The 26,015-nt window shown below is 32.9% G+C and overlaps 2 protein-coding genes across 6 annotated transcripts in view; one reads left to right on the forward strand and one right to left on the reverse strand.

Moving 5' to 3' along the window:
- The window catches only part of LOC143059255 (A disintegrin and metalloproteinase with thrombospondin motifs 6-like), a 45,354-nt gene extending 26,995 nt beyond the window's left edge, over positions 1 to 18,359 (reverse strand). For 2 of the 5 annotated variants that reach the window (XM_076232732.1, XM_076232734.1), the window contains exons 1-4: positions 18,112 to 18,357; positions 9,002 to 9,207; positions 6,326 to 6,403; positions 289 to 484 (exon numbers count right to left, since the gene is read on the reverse strand). In XM_076232732.1, coding sequence (XP_076088847.1) covers positions 289 to 484; positions 6,326 to 6,403; positions 9,002 to 9,207; positions 18,112 to 18,253 — 622 coding nt within the window. In that variant the 5' untranslated portion in view covers positions 18,254 to 18,357. Of the gene's footprint in view, positions 1 to 288; positions 485 to 6,325; positions 6,404 to 9,001; positions 9,208 to 10,031; positions 10,195 to 18,111 lie in introns of those variants that run through there. The other 3 variants (XM_076232733.1, XM_076232730.1, XM_076232731.1) reach the window with 3 other exon arrangements.
- Positions 18,360 to 23,142: 4,783 nt separating this feature from the next.
- LOC143059547 (uncharacterized) overlaps positions 23,143 to 26,015 on the forward strand; it is a 38,853-nt gene continuing 35,980 nt past the window's right edge. The window contains exon 1 of the mRNA XM_076233065.1: positions 23,143 to 23,331. Coding sequence (XP_076089180.1) covers positions 23,226 to 23,331 — 106 coding nt within the window. The 5' untranslated portion in view covers positions 23,143 to 23,225. The remainder of the gene's footprint in view (positions 23,332 to 26,015) is intronic.

Consider the following 26,015-nt stretch of genomic DNA (forward strand, 5'->3'; position numbering starts at 1 on the left):
AGATATATAAGAAGGTATATAAATTATCCTAAATAAGATAAGATTGCTATACGAGAAAGATGTGTAAAAGCATTTGTGAAGTGTGTTATTGATGAAGCAAACATTTACATGTACATGTACATTGTATCTACACAAATATCGGAAAAGAATATAATACCAAATAGAAAATCTTAAAATAAAGTCTACATAAAATTGTTCCCAGAACTTTTTTTAACACCAATTCCTATTACAAACACGGTCCTGTGTGTATATTTGTTATTAAATTCTACAGTAAACTAAAGCACTTACTTGTGTAAATTGGGTTGTTCAGATTTTTCAAATGATATGTCTGTGACGACGAATCTTCTCGTGTCTGTGACGACGTCTTCCGTATCTTAAAATGATAGATACTCTTTGGCTGTTGAGACTCCTTATGCGTCACAATGGAGTTGTTGTTCTTAAACTCTAAGATGTACTCCTCATTTTCAAAATGGAATGTACCATACTGAAAGCAGAATAATCTCATCACAGATAACATGCACACATTTTATTGAGGGTACTATATGCGTTCAATCTACATTTATTACTACAAAATAACTTTATTTCATATGTTGATCCTCGCCTGTCATCCGTCAGAATTGTGAGCATCCCATATTCCTTTTGAACCTTGAAAATCTAAACAAGAGAAGTTAGTTTAGTTTAGTCATATTTATTTATAGTGGATTGGGAAACAAGTTTTGCAACTTATATTAATCCCTTTCCACTTTGCGGGTGCGAGTGCTGCCTTGTAGCGGCATTAGCCTACTCTTTTTCGAAATCTACAAGGGTGTCTTTAACGTGCAAGAGATATGGCTCGCTCTTAACACGGGTCAGCTATTTATCTTCCCCTTCCGACGGACTATTATCGTTTCCTCAAGACCATACTCGCAGATGGTGTCAGGGGAGAGCCGAAAATTGAGTTCCTGAAATTGTCATCCCAAATTGGAATCGAACCAGGAACCTTTGTGTTGGTAGTCCGATGCACTAACCACTACACCACGGCTCTCGAGTTGCTGGGTACACTTCACTGGGACAGAAATACAACAAACTATCGAATAAAAGACCTATTGGGGTTAACATAGTACAGTCTTTATAACAAAAGGTTCAACCATAAAAGACCCAGTCTATTCAAACAGTTAATGTTCGCGCACAGTTCTGCTATTATCACCAACTATAAAGTATTTATTAGAGAGCTCAGATTCTAAAAAGACTTGAGACATAAGCGGTGTTCGAAAGACTCTGGTTAGCGCATAATTCGTTATTTAGCCATTGTTTTGTTTTTTGGTAAATAAAATCATTTTGATAATATACTTTTATTTACATTCAATAAATTAGTGGAAAATTTCTCCAACTTATATTAGGAAAACAGTGAGAAATAATACAAAACAAATGTATACAGCTTTTAGTAAGTTTTGACAAGTTTTAAAAATAAATATATGCAAAATGTCTGCACTAAATTATAAATCAAATGAATATGATTTATATACCTTGTATTTGTAATCTTTATTTTTACAGAAAAACTTTTGCTATGTTAAGATGGAAAATAAAGTTATTTGTTTATATGACACCCGATGCCTTGATCACACTTTCACATTACCCTTTTCGGTGATTGGCCTGAAAAATCATTTGATATTTATAGTGTAAAAGATCACATCATATTAACCTCTATTACTTTCTAGCTGATGTGACCTGAATCAGCGAAACTACATTGAACAAAAAGATGATCCAGATACGAGACAGACGGACGGACGGATGGGCGGAATCGCTATATATCTACTTTGAATTTTACTGTAAAATTGATCTCTTTGTTATGCATACAAAATAATCAGGAAATAAAGAAATGACTCACACGTTTCATCTTTATTTTCTGAGAAACGGTATCTTTTTTCATTCTTATTTAAATAGGTTTTCATTACATACATAATGTCAATATTTGTTCTTCCTCTTTATCATGTTTAATAACAGTGTCAATATAAAGAAATTTTGAAAAATGTAAACCTTGAAAACGAGCTCGCTGATTAAGAGTCTAAACATGGGGGGTTCTTCATATCTTTATTCTTTTCTGTGTCAACATGGTCAATACATATTAATACAATGACAATACGTTAAAAACGGCAGGGTGTAAACTATAAGTTTTGGTCCAAAATATCTATCATTTCACAAATCGCATACTACCTAAATTAGCTGAAATGATGCCAACATAAAATACGTTCACAGAATGATTCAGAAGGTCGTACGATTTTTAGGTGAACCATAGTCATTCATGTATATATTCCTTATGGCAGTACTATATAAGTTTACTGTTATAAAAGGCCATATTTAGTAATACACTATAAACGCAGGTCAAGATTACACATTGAAAGCAAGGGTCAAGGGTATTAGAATGACCATATTTATGATAAGTGCAATTTGTCCGGAAGGAGTTACCACAATATATAATATTACTTATCTCAGTTACCACATATGATAAATAGTCATACGTATTAAGTTATTTCCATAATTTTCATTTCTTATATTTATTTGTAGGAATGTTGGTACTGCCCCTAAATCACAACAAGAACCATTACTGATGAATGGTGAAAGTGAAAATCGTCAATATCAAATTTGACCTCCATTTTGTCATCAGTATCAACATCTTAAAATTTGAAAAGCTTAGATTGAATGGTTCATGAGTAAATGCAACAACGTGAATGGAAACGCCATTTCACAATCTTTCAAGAACCACAACTCCTGAACGGTAAAAGTCAAAATCATCATTATTGAACTTGACCTCTAATTTGCCATCAGTAACAACATATAAAAATTTCAAAAGCTTTGGTTGAATGGTTCATGAGAAAATGCACGGACACGACTGGAAACACCATTTTTCAATCTTTCAAGAACCATAACTCCTGAACGGTAAAAGTCAAAATCGTCATTATTGAACTTGACTTCTATTTTGTCATCAGTAACAACATATTAAAATTTGGGAAGCTTTGGTAAAACAGTTCATGCGTAAATGCATGGACACGACTGGAAACACCATTTTTCAATCTTTCAAGAACCATAACTCCTGAACGGTTAAAGTCAAAATCGTCATTATTGAACTTGACCTCCATTGTGTCATCAGTAACAACATGTTAAAATTTGGGAAGCTTAGGTAGAACAGTTCATGCGTAAATGCACGGACACGACTGGAAACTCCATTTTTCAATCTTTCAAGAACCATAACTCCTGAACGGTAAAAGTCAAAATCGCCATTATTGAACTTGACCTCCATTTTGTCATCAGTAACAACATATTAAAATTTGGGAAGCTTAGGTAGAACAGTTCATGCGTAAATGCACGAAAACGACTGGAAACTCCATTTTTCAATCTTTCAAGAACCATAACTCCTGAACGGTAAAATTCAAAATCGCCATTATTGAACTTGACCTTCATTTAGTTGTCAGTAACAACATATTAAAATTTTAAAAGCTTTGGTTGAACGGTTCATGAGTTAATGCACGGACAACATTTGATTGCCGCCCGCCCGCCCGACCGACCGCCCGCCCGACCGCCCGCCCGCCGTACATCCCCAAATCAATAACCGACATTTTTGTCACAAAAATCCGGTTAAAAATGTGTACTAGTTCGATAAAAATTGACGTCACACTATAAACCCTGAAACATTTTAAAAGTTTATATTCAGCAGTGCCAGAACTAGTTGTCAGTCATATTTCAAGGTCCTCAACATTAGATTTTGGTGGTATAAATGTATTTTACACTATAAATGAGCGGTATAAAAATTTGATGCTATAAGAGACTCTGGGTGGTTTTATAGAATATATAACAGTTGATCAATACTATACAGAAAATTGAAAAAAAATAGAAAAAAAAAGAAGAGAAAATAGATAAATTTGGCTGCGTATTTGTACATCCCAAAGAACAGCCAGACACACCCTTTCTCAACTTATAAAACAAATCATGAAAAAGGTCACCTCACCACAGAGTTTTTAATGTGACAATTTTCCTATGACCAATAAACCTTCGTGGTAAATTAAAATTGGTCATATTAACCATAATCGTTCAGTTTTGTCGCCCCCCCCCCCCCTTTCCGCTTTGAAGGACCACTATAAGTTATCTACGTTCATATCCGTAGATATGGGTATTTTAACTCCCTGAAGTACCCCAGTACACCATGAGGCGAAGCCGAAGGGTGTACAGGGTACTGAAGGGTGTTAAAATACCCATATCTACGGATATGAACGTAGATAACGAATTTATCCCCGGTCTTAGTCCGAATCGGGCGATTTTTAGGGAAATATTGGTACAAAGTGTAACGTGAAAACAACGTTTTTCACATTATTCAAAAAAGTTTTATTGAAATTTGGTAATATCACATATTTTTTACGGGGTGTAGGGTACTACCTTTGGTAGAACCCTACAGGTAGTGAAATATAAGACGTTTTTAATCCAGAGACAGAGAAACTCAATAAATTCATATTTGGCGGTTCATGTCGAGAGCGTAACGTCATAGACGATGTGACGTCAACGTGGGTCATTTGCATAACTAGGTCAATAGTGTCTTTCATTGACGACGTGGAGGCCAAGTGATGCGTTTGCTAAAATCAATGTAAATGATTGGAATAATAGGATAAAATCGTTTGAGGATTACATATTTAATTACACATATTAATGGATCATCAACAGAGTATAATTTATTCACTGGAACAACACGAAATGTAGGAAAATAGACTGTTATTGTTCTGAATGAGTGAAAAAATGTGGATCAACTCAATATTCTTAACATACGGACGTGAAAGTTATTTATTTGTTGTTCATATTTATGTTGATGGATCCAATGTAACAACCATGGAAAACTGGCATTTGTGGAACAGTGTCATAGTTGCTGAACAACTCATTAAAGTTTATTCCAGAGAGCTGATTTCTGAACTCTGTCATTTGCGTTACTTGTGAAGTGGACGCCATTGTTGAGGATCTAGCCGAAGTGGGAAGTGCCAACGGTTGAACAGGCGAAGGTAGTGTTAGTTGTTGATTTGGGGCAGGTAATGCATTTATTTCAGGATCTCTTCCATTCATTGCAGCATCAATTATTTGTCCCATTTGAAATTTTGCCTTGTCGGAAGTTCTTTGATATATTGCCAAACTCGACACACTTTTATGGCCAGTGACAGACATGATTTGTGCATCAGCAAAGTACCTGCTTTCAGTGAGAATTGTTGCACCGGTCGCTCGAATTGAATGGTTTGTGTAAACTTGTGATAATGAACAAAGTTTACTTAACTTATTCATAAATTGAGCCAAAGTGTCACGACCAACTGGAGAATTACAGTACCAAGAAGCAGAATCTTCATAGAAAGATCCCAGTGGTCTTTGCCATAACCTGTTGCATTTAGGATTTAATTTTGAAATGTATTTCTGAAAAGCTGCCACTGGACAGGACGGACTATCAGGTTGCTCTGGCATAATTGCAGTTACATTTTCCTTGTCATTGAAGCGGTGATTCTTGGTAAGTTCGTCTATTTCTTTTGTCACGTACTTTGTTTTTGTTTTTGGATCTGTTTTAACTATAAAGGTGTCTTTTGTCATCTTATCCATATTTTCAGCACCTCGTCTAAAGAAGTACATTCGTATGTCAAATTGTACCTTGTTTAATAATCCAGTAGGGGAGTTTGTTTGCATAAAAGTTGAAGAGTACAATTTTGTCCTGTCAATTTCTGATATTATTGGAAAGTGCTGTGTGGCTCCTTTTCCGTTGGCTTTTAATTCTGTAAGGGCGGTTTTAAATACTTGATTTGATTCATTAAAGGCTTCATGTTTCATAATGTCAAATTCCTTTAAAAAAGGGGGAGCCTTTAGATATCTATTTAGAGAGTATCGGAATGAATCCAGTGAATTTACTTTATACATTTCTCCGTCTGGTTTACGGGCGTCAAGATAAAAATATTTCAGAACATCATTTAGACGAACAGGCCCATACTGTTCAAACAGTGTGTCTTCATTTTTCTCTGATAGATAATCTCGTAATAAGTTACCAGCCCTTTTGTTTGCTTTTTCTGTTGATGACGCAATATTTTTTGATCTTTTGTCCAAAATTTCATTTTCTGTGTGAGAAGCAAAACGCTTTGCCATTTTCAATATGGACGCCGTTAGCGTATAAACGCGCGTGCCATCCCCCGGGTAAATGGATAGCAACGTCCGGGGATATGGGTTAGCAACACCCAGGGGCTATGGGTTTTGTAACGACGTGCGTTAACCAATCAAAATCCTAGATATATACTAAGCCGGGGATAATGTATTTTCATCTAAATGTATGCTTACGTACCATATGACTCCTTAAGCCATCTATAGATTCAATGTAGAATGAGGCTCCATTGGAGGTGTCGTAATAATAATTCACATCCTGCAAATAATATGTTAAAATATAATATAAAGAAATAAACCAAAAACCAACACTATAAACATTTGTGAAATTCAGATCATATCAACCAGTTCTTTGCGGGAAGAATACTAAATTTTGTAGACCGGATTCATGCTTAACTTGCATACATGTAATTCTGAGAATTTTATACAACTCTAATCATGATATGCAAATAAATATGCTATCGGAACCCAATCCAATCTTCTGCATACATGAAAAAATATCTATCAAATTATTGTTTTTCTTTTCGCATGCATATTGAAGTTCTTTATTGACGGAATTCCAAGCTCTAGAGTTAATAGTATAGAGCAAGCTTCAACAAAGTACATAATTATACAGATAGTCTATGAAATTTAATGCAAAAATAACATGTACAAATACATTTGTAGATGATGCATAATGCAATGTGAAATGCTTTGAGCAGGGGTCCATTGCATATTGTCCCGAAGTGTTTGATATTATTTAACTGAATTCTTCATCTGAATTTATAGCTACCCAACTAGGATTGCTTTTGAAAATCTCTTCAATGTGTTCTTAAATCTTCATCCGAATTTATAACTACCCAACTAGGATTGCTTTCGAAAATCTCTTCAATGTGTTCTTAAATCTTCATCCGAATTTATAGCTACCCAACTAGGATTGCTTTCAAAAATCTCTTCAATGTGTTCTTAAATCTTCATCCGAATTTATAGCTACCCAACTAGGGTTGCTTTCAAAAATCTCTTCATTGTATTCTGAAAATTTCATCCGAATTTATATATATATATATTAGCTATACCCAACTAGGATTGCTTTCGAAAATCTCTTCAATGTGTTCTTAAAACTATTATATCATTGTGCTCAATAAAAATACATCAAGGTTGTCTATATATATATGTATATATTTGTTCTACCTTACAAAAGTTCCTCCGCAAACTTTGTTATAACCAATTCTTATATATCTGTTCCACTTGGAACAAATATTTTATACCCTTTTTAAAATGCGACAGGAACAACTTTTATATATCCGTCATTCCTGTTATATTTGCTTTTCATTTTGGATAAATGTTATTCAGGAACTATAATTCAATGGAAAAAATGCAAAACTTTAAATTTAAATGATTTTGACAAAGTTCGAGTACTTCCCTAACATGCCCAATGATATTTAAGAGGGTCGTTTTTAAAAACTAAACCAGTATCAATCGGAAATAAAAGCTATGTATACAAATTAATCAATTTAGTAAAGAATTCCATTTTTTCATGTAAAATCTAAAAAATCCTGACTGTGACTTTTTGTCCGCGATTTTATGTCCGTGACTTTTTGTCTGTGACTTTTTATCCTGTATTTTTCTGTCATTCATTCATTCAATATATCTTTAATATTCAAACACTAGTTTTATCATCATGATTATGTTGATCTCATTGTGTGGTACACTTTCAGGGGAAATTGACCATAGATGTCTTGATAAAAGCACACGCTTAAACAATTAGTATTCATTTACCAGGCACTAGATGATCAAAGTAATACGATAAGAGTGCTTTCAAGTAGATTCATTTTGAACATGGACATTACCTCTCATCATTAAGCAAATACATCCGATTCGGCATTTTTACATTGTTATACACTTTTTACATTTATTTAATAAGTATATGAACATAATTATCAATTTCCTTTGATGCGCCAGTGTGTATTAGAGGACTATATATTTTCCATTACATTTTAAAATGAGATACATGCATTTGTTAACATTCATATACTCATGTCGTTGCTCCTTTTCTGGTATAATTTTTGTCTATGAAATAGGTCAACTATACTTGGTGCATGGAAATATTTTATGATCTATATGTCAGTCGAGCAGGTTTTATTTGACCTCATTTTCATGGTTCCTTGCTCAGTTTTTTTTGTTATGCTCTATTTGTCCTAAACTAGAGGCAATAGGTCAACTTTATTTGTTGTATGGAAGCATTGTTAGCTGTACATGTCTGCCTGGCATGGTTCATCTGACCTTGACCTCATTTTCATGGTTCATTGGTCTTTTTAAAGTTATCTTGTTTAATGTTAAGTTTATGTGACGGTTGTAATAAAGCTTTATATTTAGGACTATCAACATATTATCAATGATTAGTAAAGAAGGCGAGACATTTCAGCGTGTGCACTCTTGTTTTATTAATATTTTTATCCTTTTCTAATATTTATTCCACTTTCATATTACCTTCAAGACTGAATTTACCGAAGTCATCTGACTAGAAAAACAGGACCTTTTAGGATTAAATTTGTGCTCTTTATTGCAAAATGTAAGCAAGCATGCAAATAGTTACCAAAGGTACCAGGCTTATAATTACATACGCGTCTACATAATAGACTCATCAGTGACGCTCGTATAAAAATAGTTAGAAAGCCAAACAAGTACAAAGTTGAATAGCATTGAGGACCCAAATTTCTTAAAAGATGTTCCAAATATACGACTAAGGTAATCTATAGAAAATCCTTAGTATTTCGAAAAATTCATACTTTTGCAAGCAGTAAATTAAGCAAACATATACAAAGTAAATTTGCAATTACTTCTATGCTTTTGTATGCATGTGTGTATATAAACTTACGTGTAAATCTGTGGGTAAATCCTCTTGTATTATTGAGCCATTTTGTGCAAAAGCATACACTGGAATTCTAGAACTGAGTTGAGCATTCTGTTGTAACTTTAATATCACAGGTTTGGATGAGAGAGAGAATTTTAATGAGAGATCGTATCTAGAACTAACTGAACGTCTATATATATGGTTGTCTAGTAACTCTACTTGTATGGAACCTGAAATTAGAATAAAGTAGATGTGAAAAAGTAGCATCCCTTCCTAGTCTTATAATCACCATAGTATTGCAACTAAAAAATCGTATGTGCAATGGTCTAGATGAAATTAAATTTGCCATAACTTTTAGAAATTCAAAAAAAAAAAAAAATGACAAAAAGTTGCTGCTATTGCTATCAAAAAGGAAAATCACAAAAATACTGAACTCAGAGGAAAATCAAATAGGAAAGTACCAAATCACATGACAAAACCAAATGAAAAAACACATCAAAAACTGACTTGGTACTTATTTATTGTTCTTGTATAGGCTAGGTTTTATACTTATATGAGATGTGGATATTGCATATTTTTAAAAGCCGTACGGAGGTGTATAGTTATACTAACTTGAATTACATCATTTGATATGTGGTGTCAAATTCTTTTGTACCACATCTTCTTATCATATCAATTTTAAGTAAGGTATATGGTTCACAGCCCTTACAAAATACAAAAACATGTCAAATACTCGCTTGCTGCCTAAGTTTGACCTATCTTGTATGAATTATGTGAAGCTTGGCACAATATGGTAAGAATATTTCAAAAATGTATATTTGGCACCGATGAAGAAAATGTAATCATAAGCTGATGTATCAATTCTATTTCATAATCTTTCGTAGCATATCTCACCTTATACAATGTATATATTACACTTTGATACTCGCTAGCCGATTGCTTAGCTATTGTATCTACATGTACTACAGTTTACTTAAAAAAGTATAGGGAACCTTAATATTGTATTTATCATATCCATATTATATATAAATTAGTACATGTATAAACAACTTACCAGAGTCGAAATTAACATCCTGGTTTGAAGAAGATTGAATGAAACATTTATAACCACCGAAAATCCATATAAAATAAAATAAAACAAACTCCAAGTTATACATCTTACATTTGTGAAATATTGTAAAATATAAGGAAGTGAGTAGATACACTTATAATAATCATGTGACTTCAATAAATAATCTTGTACAATAGATATTGGGAGGTTTTCCGGATGACTGACTCCAGGGTTAAATGTGTATTGCCGTTGTAAACATTGTAAATCAAACAGCGTAAAATTTGACATTTAGATATGATTTACCTGATTTTGTTACCTGTCTAATACAGGTAAAATAAAGGTAATCTGCATTATGTATTAGATAAAATACAAAGGTAACAAAGAAACAGGCCGGTAACAACCGTTGCCGGATAGTTTTTCTGCACGAGTAGTCAGGTCAAGGTCCGAGGCGATAGCCGAGGACCTTGACCTGACTACAAGTGCAGAAAAACTATTCGGCTGGTTGTAACCGGCCTGTTTCTTTTGTTACTTTTGTTTTTTATCTGACTTGTACGACGTTTCAAGAAAGTAATAATACTTTTAGCAAGACTAAACATTTGAGAAACGTAGACAGCCATAAAGCAGTAAATGTAAGTTATAGCATAAACACATTTGTTTTTCATTTCCCTTCAACCGAGATTTTTTTTTCATTAAAAAATTTAAAAAAAACAGGAATTTAATAATTTGATAAAAAAAAAAAAAAAAAAAAAAAAAGAACCATTTCAAGTAAAAGATAAATGTTTTACACATTTAAGACTTTTTAAAATGCAACTTCGTAAAAAAGTAATATATTAAAGAAATATTTTAGTGGTAAGAAAGATAACGTTTGATTTTTATGAATAAAACGGAAAGCGGGGAAAAAGGGGGGGGGGAGGGGCTAATTCATTTTAAAATAAACAGGCTGCGATCTTTATTTTTGATGAAAAAATGCAGGATGTGCCATTCCATCCCCCCCATTCCCCCTTAAAAAAAAATCGTGGAAATCGCGCGTTTGTTGCCAAATACATAAATTTAATATGCAGTGGTGGGAGTCCCGGGGGTTGGAACAACCCTTTTTTTGACGATCAATGCATTTAAATGGGGACATAAAGTTGGACCCCCCCTGTTTTGTCCTGGATTTAGACCTGGATCCACCACTGATATAAAGTCGATAAAAGTGAATTAAATGTTTATGAAAAAAATGGATTTTGTCTATATTCAGCCATATACTTTGCAAGTGTTGATCGGGATTAAACACGTGTTACTATATGATCCAATCGCAGCTTACCGCCCAAAATTGATGACATAAGTTGAATGATTTTCTTCTAGATTTGCTGCTTATTTGGACGTGTATTACATGAACACTTTTTGTTTATAGGATCAATCGTGCATTGGTGAGTTGATAGGGATTTTATCTTTTGATATTAGATTTGATTTTTATTTACTTATTTCCTGTCTTATTTTTATTGAAATATACACGTCAGTATCATCCTTTCTTTACTTTAAGCATTGTCCAAAATACTATTCATGTCCATATATTGAAGAAAACATTTATTGACCGAATATTTTGCTTCATAAAGGGGGAAGTATGTTCTTTTTTTAGTATATTAACTATTTACTTTTCAACGCCATCACCCAAATGTGTTGGTTTAAATTAGCACCAGGGGCGGATCAAGTCATTTTAAAAGGGGGTCCAAGCCAGGACAAAGCGGGAAGGGTCCCTGTTCCAACTATATGTCCCCATTCAAATGCATTGATCGGCCAAAAAAAAGGGGTATCCCCCCCCCCCCCCCCCCGGATCCGCCAATGAGCACTATTAACGGTATTCGGAAAATCAGGAATCATGCAAAACATTAATTTGTCATCTGCTTGACCATAATAATTTGTTTCTCATAAAATTTGGGATCATAATATCTATTTTAGGAGAAAACCATAACCCCCCCCCCCCCACTATTGAAGTTTAATGTCTAATCCCTAAGTGTACTGATATGAATAGTATTTAACTGGAAATGTTTAAAACAAAGATATTGATGCTAACGTAAATATTTTGTTCAATAAAAAGACAAGAAATAAGTCGGTGAACCAAAAAGTTCAAATCTAATTAAAAGTTAAAGTGCCCATGAACTCACTGATCATGCACGAGTGATTCTATTCATAAAACGTGTCCGTGTAACAGCTAAAAAGAGTCCGTGTATCGTCTAAAAAGAGTCCGTGTAACACCCGTTAATGTACTGTTTTTCTATAGCTCTGCGGGGGGCAAAGTCGTACAAGAACAAATAAAGTATAATTATACTGTTACAAAAGTTATCCTATATTCTATATCATGTGTATATGTTGGTCAATGCAACTTTCAGGTCGTACATGTAATCATGGTAATGAATTACATTATATAAGTGTACTAAGGCTTCATTAATCTAAATTAAATGGCATTACTTAAAAATCAATTTTAAATCATTATTTCATAAATATATATTACAGAAAAGATATGGCATTTTTGTTTTCTTTCATTACACGGTGATATCATCAAAAGACACCCTCCTTTTTGCCAATCCTCCTGTGTCAAAGTTTTTAATAACTATAACTCAACTGTACTTCAAATGATTCATCATTACAACGTCAAAAGATGATCAATTCTGTTTATACGCACTTAATTATATTTGTTTATAATTTTTCCAAGAAAGAAAGAGCAATACATCTGGCAACTCTAGAACATAGGTAACAATATCTAAGCCACGCGGAAGCAGCAGCAGAGAAAAATGTATAACTAACGTATAGTTAATCATGTTAATGACAAGGTGTACTTATCTAATTATTCTTCATTAACATTAAACAGTTTCGCTAGAATAAATAATTTATGTCAGGACTACAGGTGATGTGTCTTGCTGTGTAAAAAAATATGAAGAATACATTAAAAAAAAACTGTGCAAAAACTACGAAGAATACACTAAAGATACTGAAAGCATATACATTTTGTAACTGGAAGAATCAAACGCGCATGTGTTGCCCATTGTTCCATGTTGAATTGATGTTCAATCGACCTCGATTTCATGTGAAACATCTGTTAATTGTTATCTACTGTAACAGATAGATATTTGAACAGAGGAAGGCAAGTCAGCAAGTCTTTAAGATACAACTGATGCAGTCTTAACATGATCTCATGACATCTCCTATGGTGATTGAGTAGCTAGGATGTGTTCTAGTCAGTTTTTTTGTACCCATACTCCAGAATCAACCAATCAAAATGCTGGATTTCATGTTTCGAGCATGATTTTTGTACTCCGAGCACTGAACAAAGTTTTATGACTTCAACCCCAGAACCTTTATAATACAAATACAAGTTCCAAATGGAAACAATATTTTGGAATACTATTTCCACTGGAATAAATATTACAGCAAATGTTCCTAACGGAATAAATGGTATAGATTATTTGTTCCAACTGAAACAGATATTATGACATTGTTTATAACAAAGTTTCCAGTAGAACTTCTGTTAGGCCATTGTAGGCGGAGCAAATATACGTTGACCAGGGCTGTAACTAGCCTCTTTTAATAGTGAGGCAAAATTTATTCGCCGAGCGGAGCGAGGCGAAAAATTTTGGGCGAGGGGTCTGGGGGCCGCTTGAGGCCCCCAGAAGCTCTGAGAAAAATAACGCAAAATCGTGCATTCTGAGCGTTTCCCAGACTCTTTCTTGCATTAATTTTTAGATATTTTTTTCGACAATCAGGTCCCAAAGCAAAAACAAAGATTCATTGTAATTTAAGACTTTTAGGTATTAGAGACAACATTAAAAGACCGATATGTAGGATAAAGCAAAAATCGTAATTCTCATAATTATTGATACCGTATCTGTCTGTTTGTTCTTGTCTTGTATTGTAATTAGACTTTGGAGATTTTTTTATGACTAGATTTAAATATAGTGACATTGCAGTATTATACTTTAAGTACTAGTACTGCTTAAGTCCACACTAGGGACCATCTTCACCTTGTTTTACGATCTTTTACGGTATTAATGATTCTTTAAAAGTATTGTTGAAGACCATCCGGCAACTATCAAGATGAAGAGCAGAACACAAACTTTGACCATTGATCATTTGTATTTTTTGTATGCATTGACTTTGTGTGCGATTATGTCCCCATACTCCTTTATTATCTGTTAAAGGTTCTCAACACGACTTAATGCAAGTTTAACCTTTCAATGTAAAAGGTCATATATGGCAATACCTTGTTTTTTTCTTCAAATTATTTGATACCGGGAAATATGTGACCTTACTTTAATTCAAACCATGTCAGCTATCTAGTTTTATTTACAATAAAACAAACTGTTTTGTATTCTTTGATATAAACTCTGAAAACTAAAATGAAACTAGAAACATGAATAACGAAAAACATCCAGGGGATACACCAGAGAGTGAAGAGAACGTCTTGCTTCTTGCAAGACACTTTCCGTGAATTTGATATGAAAACAACCTTTTGTTTCATTTTTTTTTTTTTTTTTTGAAATTTTTTACATGAGGCATTTGCCTCATTTGCCTCAATGTAGTTACGGCCCTGTTGACAGACCATAAATCTTCAACGCCGTATTAAGATCGGTGTATGCTCTAACCGGAAAAGTAGAAGGGATGGACATTTTAACTGCAACTGAAGAGGACAACATTTCGATTTTCCCTTGATGTTTCACAAGATGACACTACTTACAGATAACCGGATACATTTCTTTGTAAATGTAATATTTATGTATTTTCCGCAATATAAAGCTTTTCATATAGTTTATTGTAATTGTCTGTATTTGAAGTTATCGCCCTACTTCACATGTTGATCATGTTGGTATTCGCTCTGATTCACATGTTGTTATGACGCATTACAATAGATTATAATTTTAGTTATTTAATGTGTTTCCTTGACCACAAAATATGTCATGTATGTGATATTATCGTTTTGCGAAGTGGAGGGCATCTCAAAGTCAAAATGTTCAAAGTAAACTGATAGAAAGTGGAAAAACATTTGAAAAGGGTTACTCGTCATTGGGAAGTGTGTTACGATAAAGGTAGACCCCTGAAACTTAACATTTAAATAAATACTAGTAAATGATAGTAAAAAGAACAAGAATACGTGTCCATATGACACTGTGTGCCAATTGCATGATCACATTTCTATAATCAGTAAAATCGGAAAATAAAAATTATAAATCATATTAAACATGTTAAATATGGTATAAGTACTAAACAGGTTGTCTTAAAAAAACCTCTATACCTGATACAGAAAGGAGAGACGGATGGAAGGGCAAAGACACACACCATGAAAGACAATGCCCGTCTACCGTCGCAGGATGATCAAAATAAATCACGTACATTTTACTAACTGCATGTCAACCAAACATAACTAAGATACCACTTAGTGTTTACCATTTCATGTGCTTATTTGTATTCAGAAACAAAAATTAATAACACTGAATAGCATAAACATATCCTTACAGAAATGAAATGTTTGCTGCAGATCTGCTGCAAACTTGCTGCTGCAAACCTCCTACAAACATTGCAGCTTTTTGCTGCAAGATTATGGCAAGTTCACAGAAACAAAAATGTTTGCAGTAAGATTGCAGGAAAAACTAGAATATAAGGGATGTTCGCAGCTAGATTACAGAAATCTTTGACAATCTATATGTTTGAAAGAACATTGCAAGAACTACATAACATTACTGAGCATGCCTATTGGTAACTTACTGGAAGATAGAGATTTGAAATTTGAAAATGTTGATGGTCATGATGGTGTTTGAGTCAAGTTATATGTATGTGTTCAAGGAGGCATTTTAGTTTGGAATCAAAAGTTTAGTTTTCAAAGACAATATTTGTAAGTAAAGAATCATGCATGCAATTTCAAAGGTATTTACTTATGCTATGATAATTTTGCAAATGATGAAGTATTTGGATCATTGTATGCATGTACATAACATAACTTTTTTTCTTCAGAATTTGCTAAATGTAATATAAATATATATACTGTGATGTGTACACAACAGTCAACATGACATTGGTTAATTGTATAATGTATGTAGTTCCTACAACTTTGCAGCAAACATGCAGGAGAAATATTAATTTGAATATAAATGTTTGCTGCAGGTCTGCTGCAAACACGCAGGAGAAAAAAATAATTTGCATAAAACTGTTTGCAGCAAACACTCATTTGCATATTTATGTTTGCAGCAGGTCTGCAGCAAACACTCATTGGCATGATAAATTGTTTGCAGCAGACCTGCCGCAAATACAGACTCTGTGTTCGCTGCAAGTCTGCAGCAAGTTCGCAGCAGACTTGCAGCAAATGTTTGCAGGAGGCTGCTTTTTCAGTAAGGATAATGATTTGTGGGTTTTAGACAATTAATTGGCGGATTAAATGGATGGGTGCCACGGTTTGCAAAATTTGAAAATCTTGTCAGCATCGCATACAAATTGACCAACACCTTCTTGGTCCCTGTCTTTTTAAACACACATACGAACACATTTTCCTTCCTTTAGGAACCCCATTACGGATCTCTAGAAATGAATATCTGACCTGCTGTCAAATCGTGCAGTATATCACCGTATATCACCCTATCATGGCTGATGATATTACATTTTTCTGCTAGATTACATAATTGGAGATTTGCCTGCTACCATCAACAGAACAAAATATTACAGTATTACAGAAAAAAGAGATATTTTGTAATACAAATCAAACGTTGTAACTACCAGAAAATCGATTAAACAGACGTATGATTCATTTAGCTATGACTGTATCATTTCAAACTGAGTATGCGGTTTACCAAATAAAAGTACAAAGTTCTTGTGAACACACGAGAACACCAAAAGTTAACGAATCTTAGTCTTCCCTTCCTGCTCCCTCCCTACACCAATAAATATTAATGAAATAAATCTTTCAAAAATATACCTCAGGAAAGACAGCTATCATTGTTTCATTGCATACCGCAGGCTCTTGTAAAATGGACCCCATACTTTTTTCCTTTTAATTTTTATTAGTATTTTTAACTTCCCCCACTTGTAGCACAGTTTTTTTTATATAGGATAGCGATCGCCATTGACAGTAAAACCTCGTCTGACCCAATAAACAAGCCCCTGTGCTTGTAGCGTTTTCCTTGTTATTATCTTTAAGATATAACAATAACAGAATTACATGTATATACATGATATAAGCAATGCCCCTCTTTTTCAAATTCCGGAAATTTTAAATCCATATCTATTCAAATGTAAAACGAAATATTCATCAGATCAACCTATTAATTATCTTAGGTTCAATATGTCCTTCTATTGAATGCAAGAATCTGAACTTTTTTTGGGTTAATGTTTTTTGCATGCTCTTCTGTCCGTTCGCGCTATTTCCATGTTGATCCAGTTTGTTCATTTTTAACACTTTGAACACCACCTTAACATGCCTACGGAAAAAGCATTGCAAATAATTGCGATCTTGTAACCTAGAGCGTTCTTGTGGTTACTTTTTAATATGATTTATTTAAACATTTATCTCCTTGTAAATGAAAACTGTAAATATTTACAAATAAAAAATATAGCAAAGAAAGAAAGAAAGAAAAAAAAAAAAACCCGTAAAACCTTATAACACCTTCATTTTCATATATTTGACAGATGGAATTAAATACGATAAATGTATTTATTTACTTTATTTTAAACATATTTATTTATAGTGGATTGGGAAACAAGTGATCAACATAGTATATTATTAATCCCTTTCCACTATGCGGGTGAGAGTGCTGTCTTGTAGCGGGATAAGCCTACTCCTTTTCGAAATCTACAAGGGGTCTTTTACGTGCAAAAGATATGGCTGTCTTTTTTATACTTTAACCATGATATAACTAAACGAATTAAAAATATGATCAATACACAATCATAACAAATGATTATAACATGACCTGTACATTGTGTATGTACATAATACACAGTTGGTATGTATTCCTAATACACAGTTGGTATGTATTCCAGGCTTACAAGCACCCACACATATTGCCTAGATTTACTACAAGTATATAGTTTATGCAATTAACTAGAAAATAATACTTACTTAGTACTTCAGGACTATTATTTATGTCCCAATAATGAAATTGATCTAGTATATCAGGTGGTTTATCCTTCACTTTACATTTTATCGACGTTAATATCGTAATAATCCATATTGAATAAAAAATAAAGATGTTCCTAATCATGATAATGTAAATACTATAAATATTCCTATAGAGCGAGCAGTTCTACACGTGCACTTCATTGTACGTTTCTAATTATAGCACATGATAAACACACACTATCCCACATCGATTCTATATCGGATTACGCAAACGGAGAAACTCATTAATATTCAATACTAAAAAGTATACTCAGCGACCTTCCGATATTAGTATGCTTGTGTCGATCAATGTCTTGATGCATGTATCGAATCACTCTAGTGTAACTTAGATAGTGGTAGCTTGTACTATATATAGAGCTTCATGTTTAACGTCAATAATTCATGCATATATTTATTACGAGAAAAAAATTAACAGAAAATCGGTTTCGTATTAATTTGATATACATATATGGGGCGGCGGAGAAGGTGGACCTTGGTGAAGGATGGAAATGTCTACTTTAATTGAAAATATGTTTTTGTTTTTAGGGCAGGAATATATTGCTTAGAAAAAAGAGACCTAGTGACTCTTCAAAGATTTATTGAAAATGATCCTGAGGTGTAACATACATGTATAAACCTTTATCATATACTTAGTACAAAATACAGCAATTTTGTATATCTAATAAAGGGTCTTTTTTCCAGTCTGTATCACATACCCTGTATCGCATACCCCGTATCGCATAGCTAAACCCGTATCGCATACCCCGTATCGCATGGCAAACCCCGTATCGCATGCCTGGCGTGACGTCAACTTTTGACCTATGACGTCCAGTTGCTGTATTTCCTGGCATGAAAGGGAAAAAAATGAGTTCAAACTAACAAAAATGTCCTAGCATTTCAAATAAAATCGATATTTTCTAAAAAAAAAAAAAAAATAGTACCCAGTGACTTCACGAGCGATTTTTATCTATATAAAAAAAAAAGACAATACGATGGAAATATCTGAATTTTTATTGTTTAGTCTTATTTTTTGTGAAGTCCCTTTTCATTACCTGATGGGTTAAACACAAATGAAAATTTTTACGATTTTAATTTGATTAGAAAAGATAGCAAACTTTCCAATAAATATTTTTCTTGGTTTTCATTTCGCGAGAAGTTAAAATGAACCAGATCATGAATAATATCATCGCCAAATAAACAATAAAACTTTAAACATTCTACATCTTACGATATTTATTTTTTAAATATTAATTTTTGTTGAAATAATAGGATAGTATCGTTGGTGGATGCATTTTAATACATTGTCTTAAACGTATATTGAGAATAAAATTTGGTTTTAGGGGATATTACGATGTGGATATTAAGTAAATAAGGAAGTCTATAAAAAAAAAGTCAGCTGGGAAAATACAGCACAATCATAATGTTCTTTTCTTGCTTATAATTTCGGATGATTTAAAAAAATGGATATCCCATGAATCTGATTCCATTAAAATATATGATAAACAGAATAATACATGGCAAAATCCGTATCACATGCCGTATCACCCTCGACCAATATCATCCCTTGGGCCTAAAGGCCCTCGGGCTGATATTGATATCTCGGGATGATATGGCATATGATACGGATTTTGCCATGTATTATTCTCTATAATACATCTATAGATAACAAGGCGTTTCAAAACCATATGTTATTATATATAAATGTACTTGTTCAAAAGGACTCCCTCGCCCTTTTAAGCATATATATTTTGTGAAAAATGGAATCTATCCGTAAATCTTAATAAAACCAAAATTATAATATTCAATAAAGCAGGGAAAATTATTAAAAAGCACAAATTCTATTATAATGGAAAATTACTAGAGTTAACTGATGAATACAAGTATCTAGGTATAATTTTTAAACCATCTGGATCTTTTACTACAGCAATTGATCAGTTATGTAAAAAGGCTAGTAAAGCTATATTTCGTATTAGAAAACTATTATTTTCTGAAAAGATGAATTTACTACCACATTTAAAGCTGTTTGATTCATGCGTTAAACCTATTCTGTTATATAGCAGTGAAGTTTGGGCTACTATTAGTTTAGTGAAACAAAATACTACCATCGAGTCAAACTATGCAAACTTCAGTCCAAATAAAATTCAAATAAAATTTGCTAAATTTTTATCATTTGTAAATAAAGGTGCTGTTAATAATGCTGTACTTTCTGAATTAGGTTTATTCCCACTTTCATTGTCAGCCCTTAAAAATACAATTAACTTCTGGCTCCATATCATTAATATGGACAGTGAGAGTATGGTAAAGAAAGCATACAATGAAAACTTAAACTTTCCTAATGGTTTTTGTAGTAAATTAAAAGTGTTATGAGGTAAACTTGGTTTTCAGCATGTCTGGGAAAATCAAAATACTATGTCAAAGAAAAAATTACTTTTTTCATTTCAAAAGAAATTAGAAGAGGAATTCATAAAATACTGGAAACAAGCTCTTTTTTGTGACTCTAATAATGGTAATAGTCATGGTAATAAACTAAGAACATATCGCAAAGTATAGGAATTTACACCAATAAAATTATTTGATTTGATTTGATTTGATTTATATTTGAAATTTCAAGTCTTTTATGGATTAAAAAAATAAGTGTTCGCAAAAAGGCTTCACTACTAGTTTAAATTTAAAGCAATTGTCATAATTGTATTGTACTTTTAATTGATTGCTTCTTATTTCAAAGCTTGAAACAGAATATGCAGACGTTGAATGCTATACGCGTCGAGTATGTGACGGCTAAAAGTGACGTTTGAAAGCAAGGGAAACTAATGCATATACATACAGCATAGTAAACAATAAGGAGATGTTGTCTGATACGAAGTTATATCACATAAATGTATAGCTAATTTTAAATAGATAGTAATTGTATATCTAAAGGTCATCGTCTGTAGGTGAGGTAACAAAATGCAAATGATAGTGTAACGGACATATACATTTAAGCACATGTAAAAAAAAACCCGGACGAATAGGTGACGATCCGCGATCGGACATAAGGTGAATCAATATGCCCGCATTTCTGGAACGAGAGTATTCATATGCATTAACAACTGTTTTTTTTTTCTTTTGAGAAATCAAATACATATATAATTTCATATACATAAAACTTCTATGACATAAAGAGACTTTAGAGGTGATTGCAGGTGCTCCGGAATGGTGAACAGATTCTACTTAACTTCCTTCTGACTTCAAAGTGTTATTCAAATACAAATGGTCTGTTGGCTTTTTTGGTGACGTACAGAAATCACAATTAAGCTACTAGATATTTGAGGTTAGGTCCTTAATGTAGAAAATGTTAAGTTACTTAAAAAGATAGGTATTTCATAAACACACTTTAAATTACCTTAAGATTATTATATATTGGTAACCTAATTTAATTTTTTGATGTATTTACATGTTGATATAAGCGTCAAACACATGCTACTAAGTACATGTATACTTAAAAATAAGATGTTGTATGATTGCCAATGAGACAACTCTCCCCAAGAGATCAAGTATATATAGTCCTTTTTTTTTTCTTTATAAATGAAAATGTACTTAATTCCACACGATATTGTCCCCTCGTAACAACTGCATTCAAGCTACCTTATGTGCAGGTAGTTTAGGGGAGCAACTATTTAACTTCAAAAGGGGAAGGGTAATGTTTTCTTTTTTCTTTATAATAAAATTTGTTTTCACGCTACGCACGACACAATTTATTTGTTTTTATCAACGCGATTTTCAATCATTTTTTTCAAAATTTAGCATTATAAGACCAGTATGAGTGGAATTTGCATTCAAAATATTGTTTTTGTCATCTGCTTGGTCAGAATATTGTTTTCCATCATCCTGGGGATCAGAATATTTTGTTTAAAAAGACAGTAAAGATGCTGCATTTTATGTGCTAGACAACTAGACCATACTTGCATTTTGTATTATAAAATCTGAAGCTGCTTTGATGTTTACTAACGAAAAAATATGTATCGTTTGACTTGATTTTATGTTATTTGTGTTATTCTGAAATTTTAAGGTTATTGTCATGCCAAATATGTATGCCCTATGAGAGCCATGTTTTTGATTTGAGTTATCCCCCGTTGGCCGATCAGAACTTGTATTGATATACGCTTAATGTTAGAACAAACTGTCCAAATCCGTAGCATTTAGTTCAACTCAAAAGTCGGTATAAAGGGGGAAATCAGGGGCGGATCCAGCCATTTAAAAAAAAAGGGGGGGGTCCCAACCCTGAGTAAAGGGAGGTTCCAACTATATGCTCCCTTTCAAATGCATTGATCGTTCAAAAAAAAAGGGGGGGGTCAAACCCCCCCGGACCCCCCCTGGATCCGCCACTGAGGGAAATACATTAAAACAAAAATAAACAACGCATGTTTACTGTATACTGTACAAAATATTTATAAGTTGCTTTAGCGATAGAATGGTCGATAATTGGAAATGCTAGGTTTCCTATTATTTATTTCTCAATCTATAATTTAGATAGGTATTATACTCAAAATAGGTGTTAATTGAATAAAGGAATTACATGTGTGTATACTTTGTAATTTCTACTTTGTATAATGACTATAAATAAATTATAAATTCAATATAATAATAGATTATTCCTCATTCAGCAATAGTATACTAAATTTTAATCCTTCCTAATAAGTTACTGTGGTATATGTCCGGGTATTTATTGAGAACAAGATCTGCTAGCTGTGAAAACAACAGATATTTCGATCACGAAATAGTATGAATCAGAAAAACATTGAATCATTCTTATGCGTACTCCAAATCACGGAATCACGATTTTTCAAAAGACGGCCGTCTAACTAATCCTTACTACTATACAATACCACGGTCCAATAATCAAATTCTAAAAAAAATCTGTCATTTAAATATAATTTTCTATTTCAAACAATCGATGTACGAATGAACTGAGAAGGATTTTTCTATTATTTATACTGGGTATTTAAATTATGCAAGCATACGACAATTAACAGACTGTAAATATACCGGGTACATACACACACTCACCATTTACTACGCTAAAACGATACATAAGTATGAATACCACCAAACGCCATCTGTTGTTATTATTATTTATATGGAATATTTCTGGAATATTTACACTTTCGAATATTTTATCACATTTTGGAGAAACAGCTGGAGGTAAGAATTTGTAAAAATTGTATGTTATTCAAGATTGTTACCCCCTTAGAAGAGGGTGAGTCTAGAGTTGATCCGAGTAGAATGATTAGTTATATCGTGCAATGTGTTATTCAATTTACCAAATTTGCAGAATTAAAAGCTAAAGGAAAGAATATTCCAAAATTGTACATTAAATTTAAGATTGTTAACCCTTATAGGAGAAGGGGGTTTGGAGATGATCTGGATAGCATTATCAGTTTCTATATCGTGCATTTGTCCTGAACGTGTAATTTGTCATTTCAATTTTCCAAATACAAGTACTAGTCTATTATATTTAGAATTAGGGATAAATACTTCGAAAAGGGGGGGGGGGGGGGGGGCGGTGCAGTAGAGGAGTTATAAATCTTAATCAAAAAGCTTTTTTCTTTATTCTCCCACTTGGTAACTACTAAAATAGTCATTCATATTACGAAATTTTCCTGTTTCTTTTTATCATATTAACAATCAAATAACTATTATTGTTTGTAAGTAGATTATTTTACCATTACGGAGGAAACTGCCTTCTAAGTGTAGACAATGAATGAAAAAAAGAGGTGTGGTTTAGTTTCAATAGACAAAATTTAACACGATATCTATAAGCGGAGACATTGCATGCTGTTCAGCAATAGAGATTTATACAATGTATACTGTTCAGTAACAGGGAAGTGTCAATACCAAACAGATCAATCTCTTCACATGTTCGCGTGTAGACAAATTTTAAATGTATTCCACAAAGTGCTACAACCTTCAATTTAGTATTGAAACCAGCAATTTTGTTTACATGTCTTCGTTCTCAAAAAAATATCACTACTGTCTTGTAAAAATATTGATTTACGTATGAAAAAGGAACAGAAAGACTGGCAATTGTAATCATAATTTTATAATTACATCTTTTTCTTACAAAACAGAATTAAAACGTCTTTAAAATATACGTTAATCTGAAAGGAGCATTTGAACCCACGCCTCTGTTTTATTCTTTTTAACAGATCTTTAGATAACAAAATTGAGATTTTGATATTTAAATTACTGGATGTGCAGTCATATCAATTACCAACGCAAGCTATACAATAAATGTGGTTATGTAATGGTATTTTTAAAAGGAACATAATAACATGTATAATATACTGTTAGCGATGAAAGCAGATAATTTCTAGACATACATGTATAAGTTATAACGACCTCCATGATTTACCGATCCACAAAAATCAAAAGGGTGAATTTGGTGTAGAAACATGCAAAACACTAGTCATACCCTTTTGCTGTCCAGGAGGCAGACTAATGTTGAGGGTACCACTCTCGTTGAGCGGGATGTCCTAAGAAGTCCAGGAGGCAGACTAATGTTGAGGGTACCACTCTCGTTGAGCGGGATGTCCTAAGAAGTCCAGGAGGCAGACTAATGTTGAGGGTACCACTCTCGTTGAGCGGGATGTCCTAAGAAGCAATTTATTTAACAAGTATATTGGGACGTCGAATTCGATGTCTCGTTTTGAAAGAGTTGTATGGCTTGTTGGCCGTAAAGGAAACTATGCAAAAACTCCTTGGGGAGTCTGTTTATGTTGAACCGAAGGTTTACCTATATACAAATGTAAGTTACCGATAAATTGTCCTACTGGCATATATATCTGCAACACTAATTTTATTTTATATATTATTTCTTTTAAACATAATTATCCTATCTTCTTTTAAATATGATTTATACGGGAGCTGCGTGCACTTGAACCCACGCTTCTGTCCTTTGTGCATTTATATTCACAAATCCTTCGCTTGAACAGATTTTTCGATAGAAATATTGAGAAAGTAATTTGATATTTAAATGAGTGTAGGTGGAGTTCAAATTATTAAATTTCCGTCAATGTGCAAACAAATCAATTACAGAAGCATATAATATAATAACTCTGGTAAGTTATTGACACACATGTATGTATTAACAGAAAATAGACTGTATTCAAGTGGTTAAGGTATATAATTTATATAAACAGTTTACTTAATTAATTGGTTTCATTAATATAAACCATTTGGAAAACAGGACGAAGTGAGCTACACATGTATTCTCTTCACGCACTTGTCGTCGTCACATGTTAACTTTTGCGAAAAATCTTAACCTGAAAAACTACCGAACCAAATTATCGAAAATTAGCTACAAATATTCTTGGGTACATCTATATATAGATAATAATGTGTCTGATGAACCAGTCGTCTACCTAACATTATCATTTAAGACTTGCTATCCACTTACACTATAAACTTATAGTTACTCCTTAGATTGACTGTTGTCCTTAAAGTATGATGTTTCATTAATTTTGGACATGTTTGCATTTTAGGCCAAAGCTATAGTAGATATAGTTAAATAGTAATACAAAAACCAAAAATATCCAACAAGAAAATATTTGTCAAATAATATATTGACTTGGCTGAAAATGTTTGCCGACCCAATATGGAGTTATTGTCCTTAAATGATGATTTATTTTTTTACTCCAATCAACAGTTTCTGTCATAACCACGTTTTATTCCTTTTTCGTTTTGTCGAAACCTGTAGAAGAATATTGATAGAAATAAAACTGAAAACTGCGAAAATTATAGGCAAGACAAGATTGTACTATATTTGTCATCTTAGCTGAAATTTTCTGTACCGACACTTCTAACGATTGTAATTGACCTTGAAGCCT

Source organism: Mytilus galloprovincialis, chromosome 14, assembly GCF_965363235.1.
Source record: "Mytilus galloprovincialis chromosome 14, xbMytGall1.hap1.1, whole genome shotgun sequence".
In the NCBI taxonomy this organism is placed as follows: domain Eukaryota; kingdom Metazoa; phylum Mollusca; class Bivalvia; order Mytilida; family Mytilidae; genus Mytilus; species Mytilus galloprovincialis.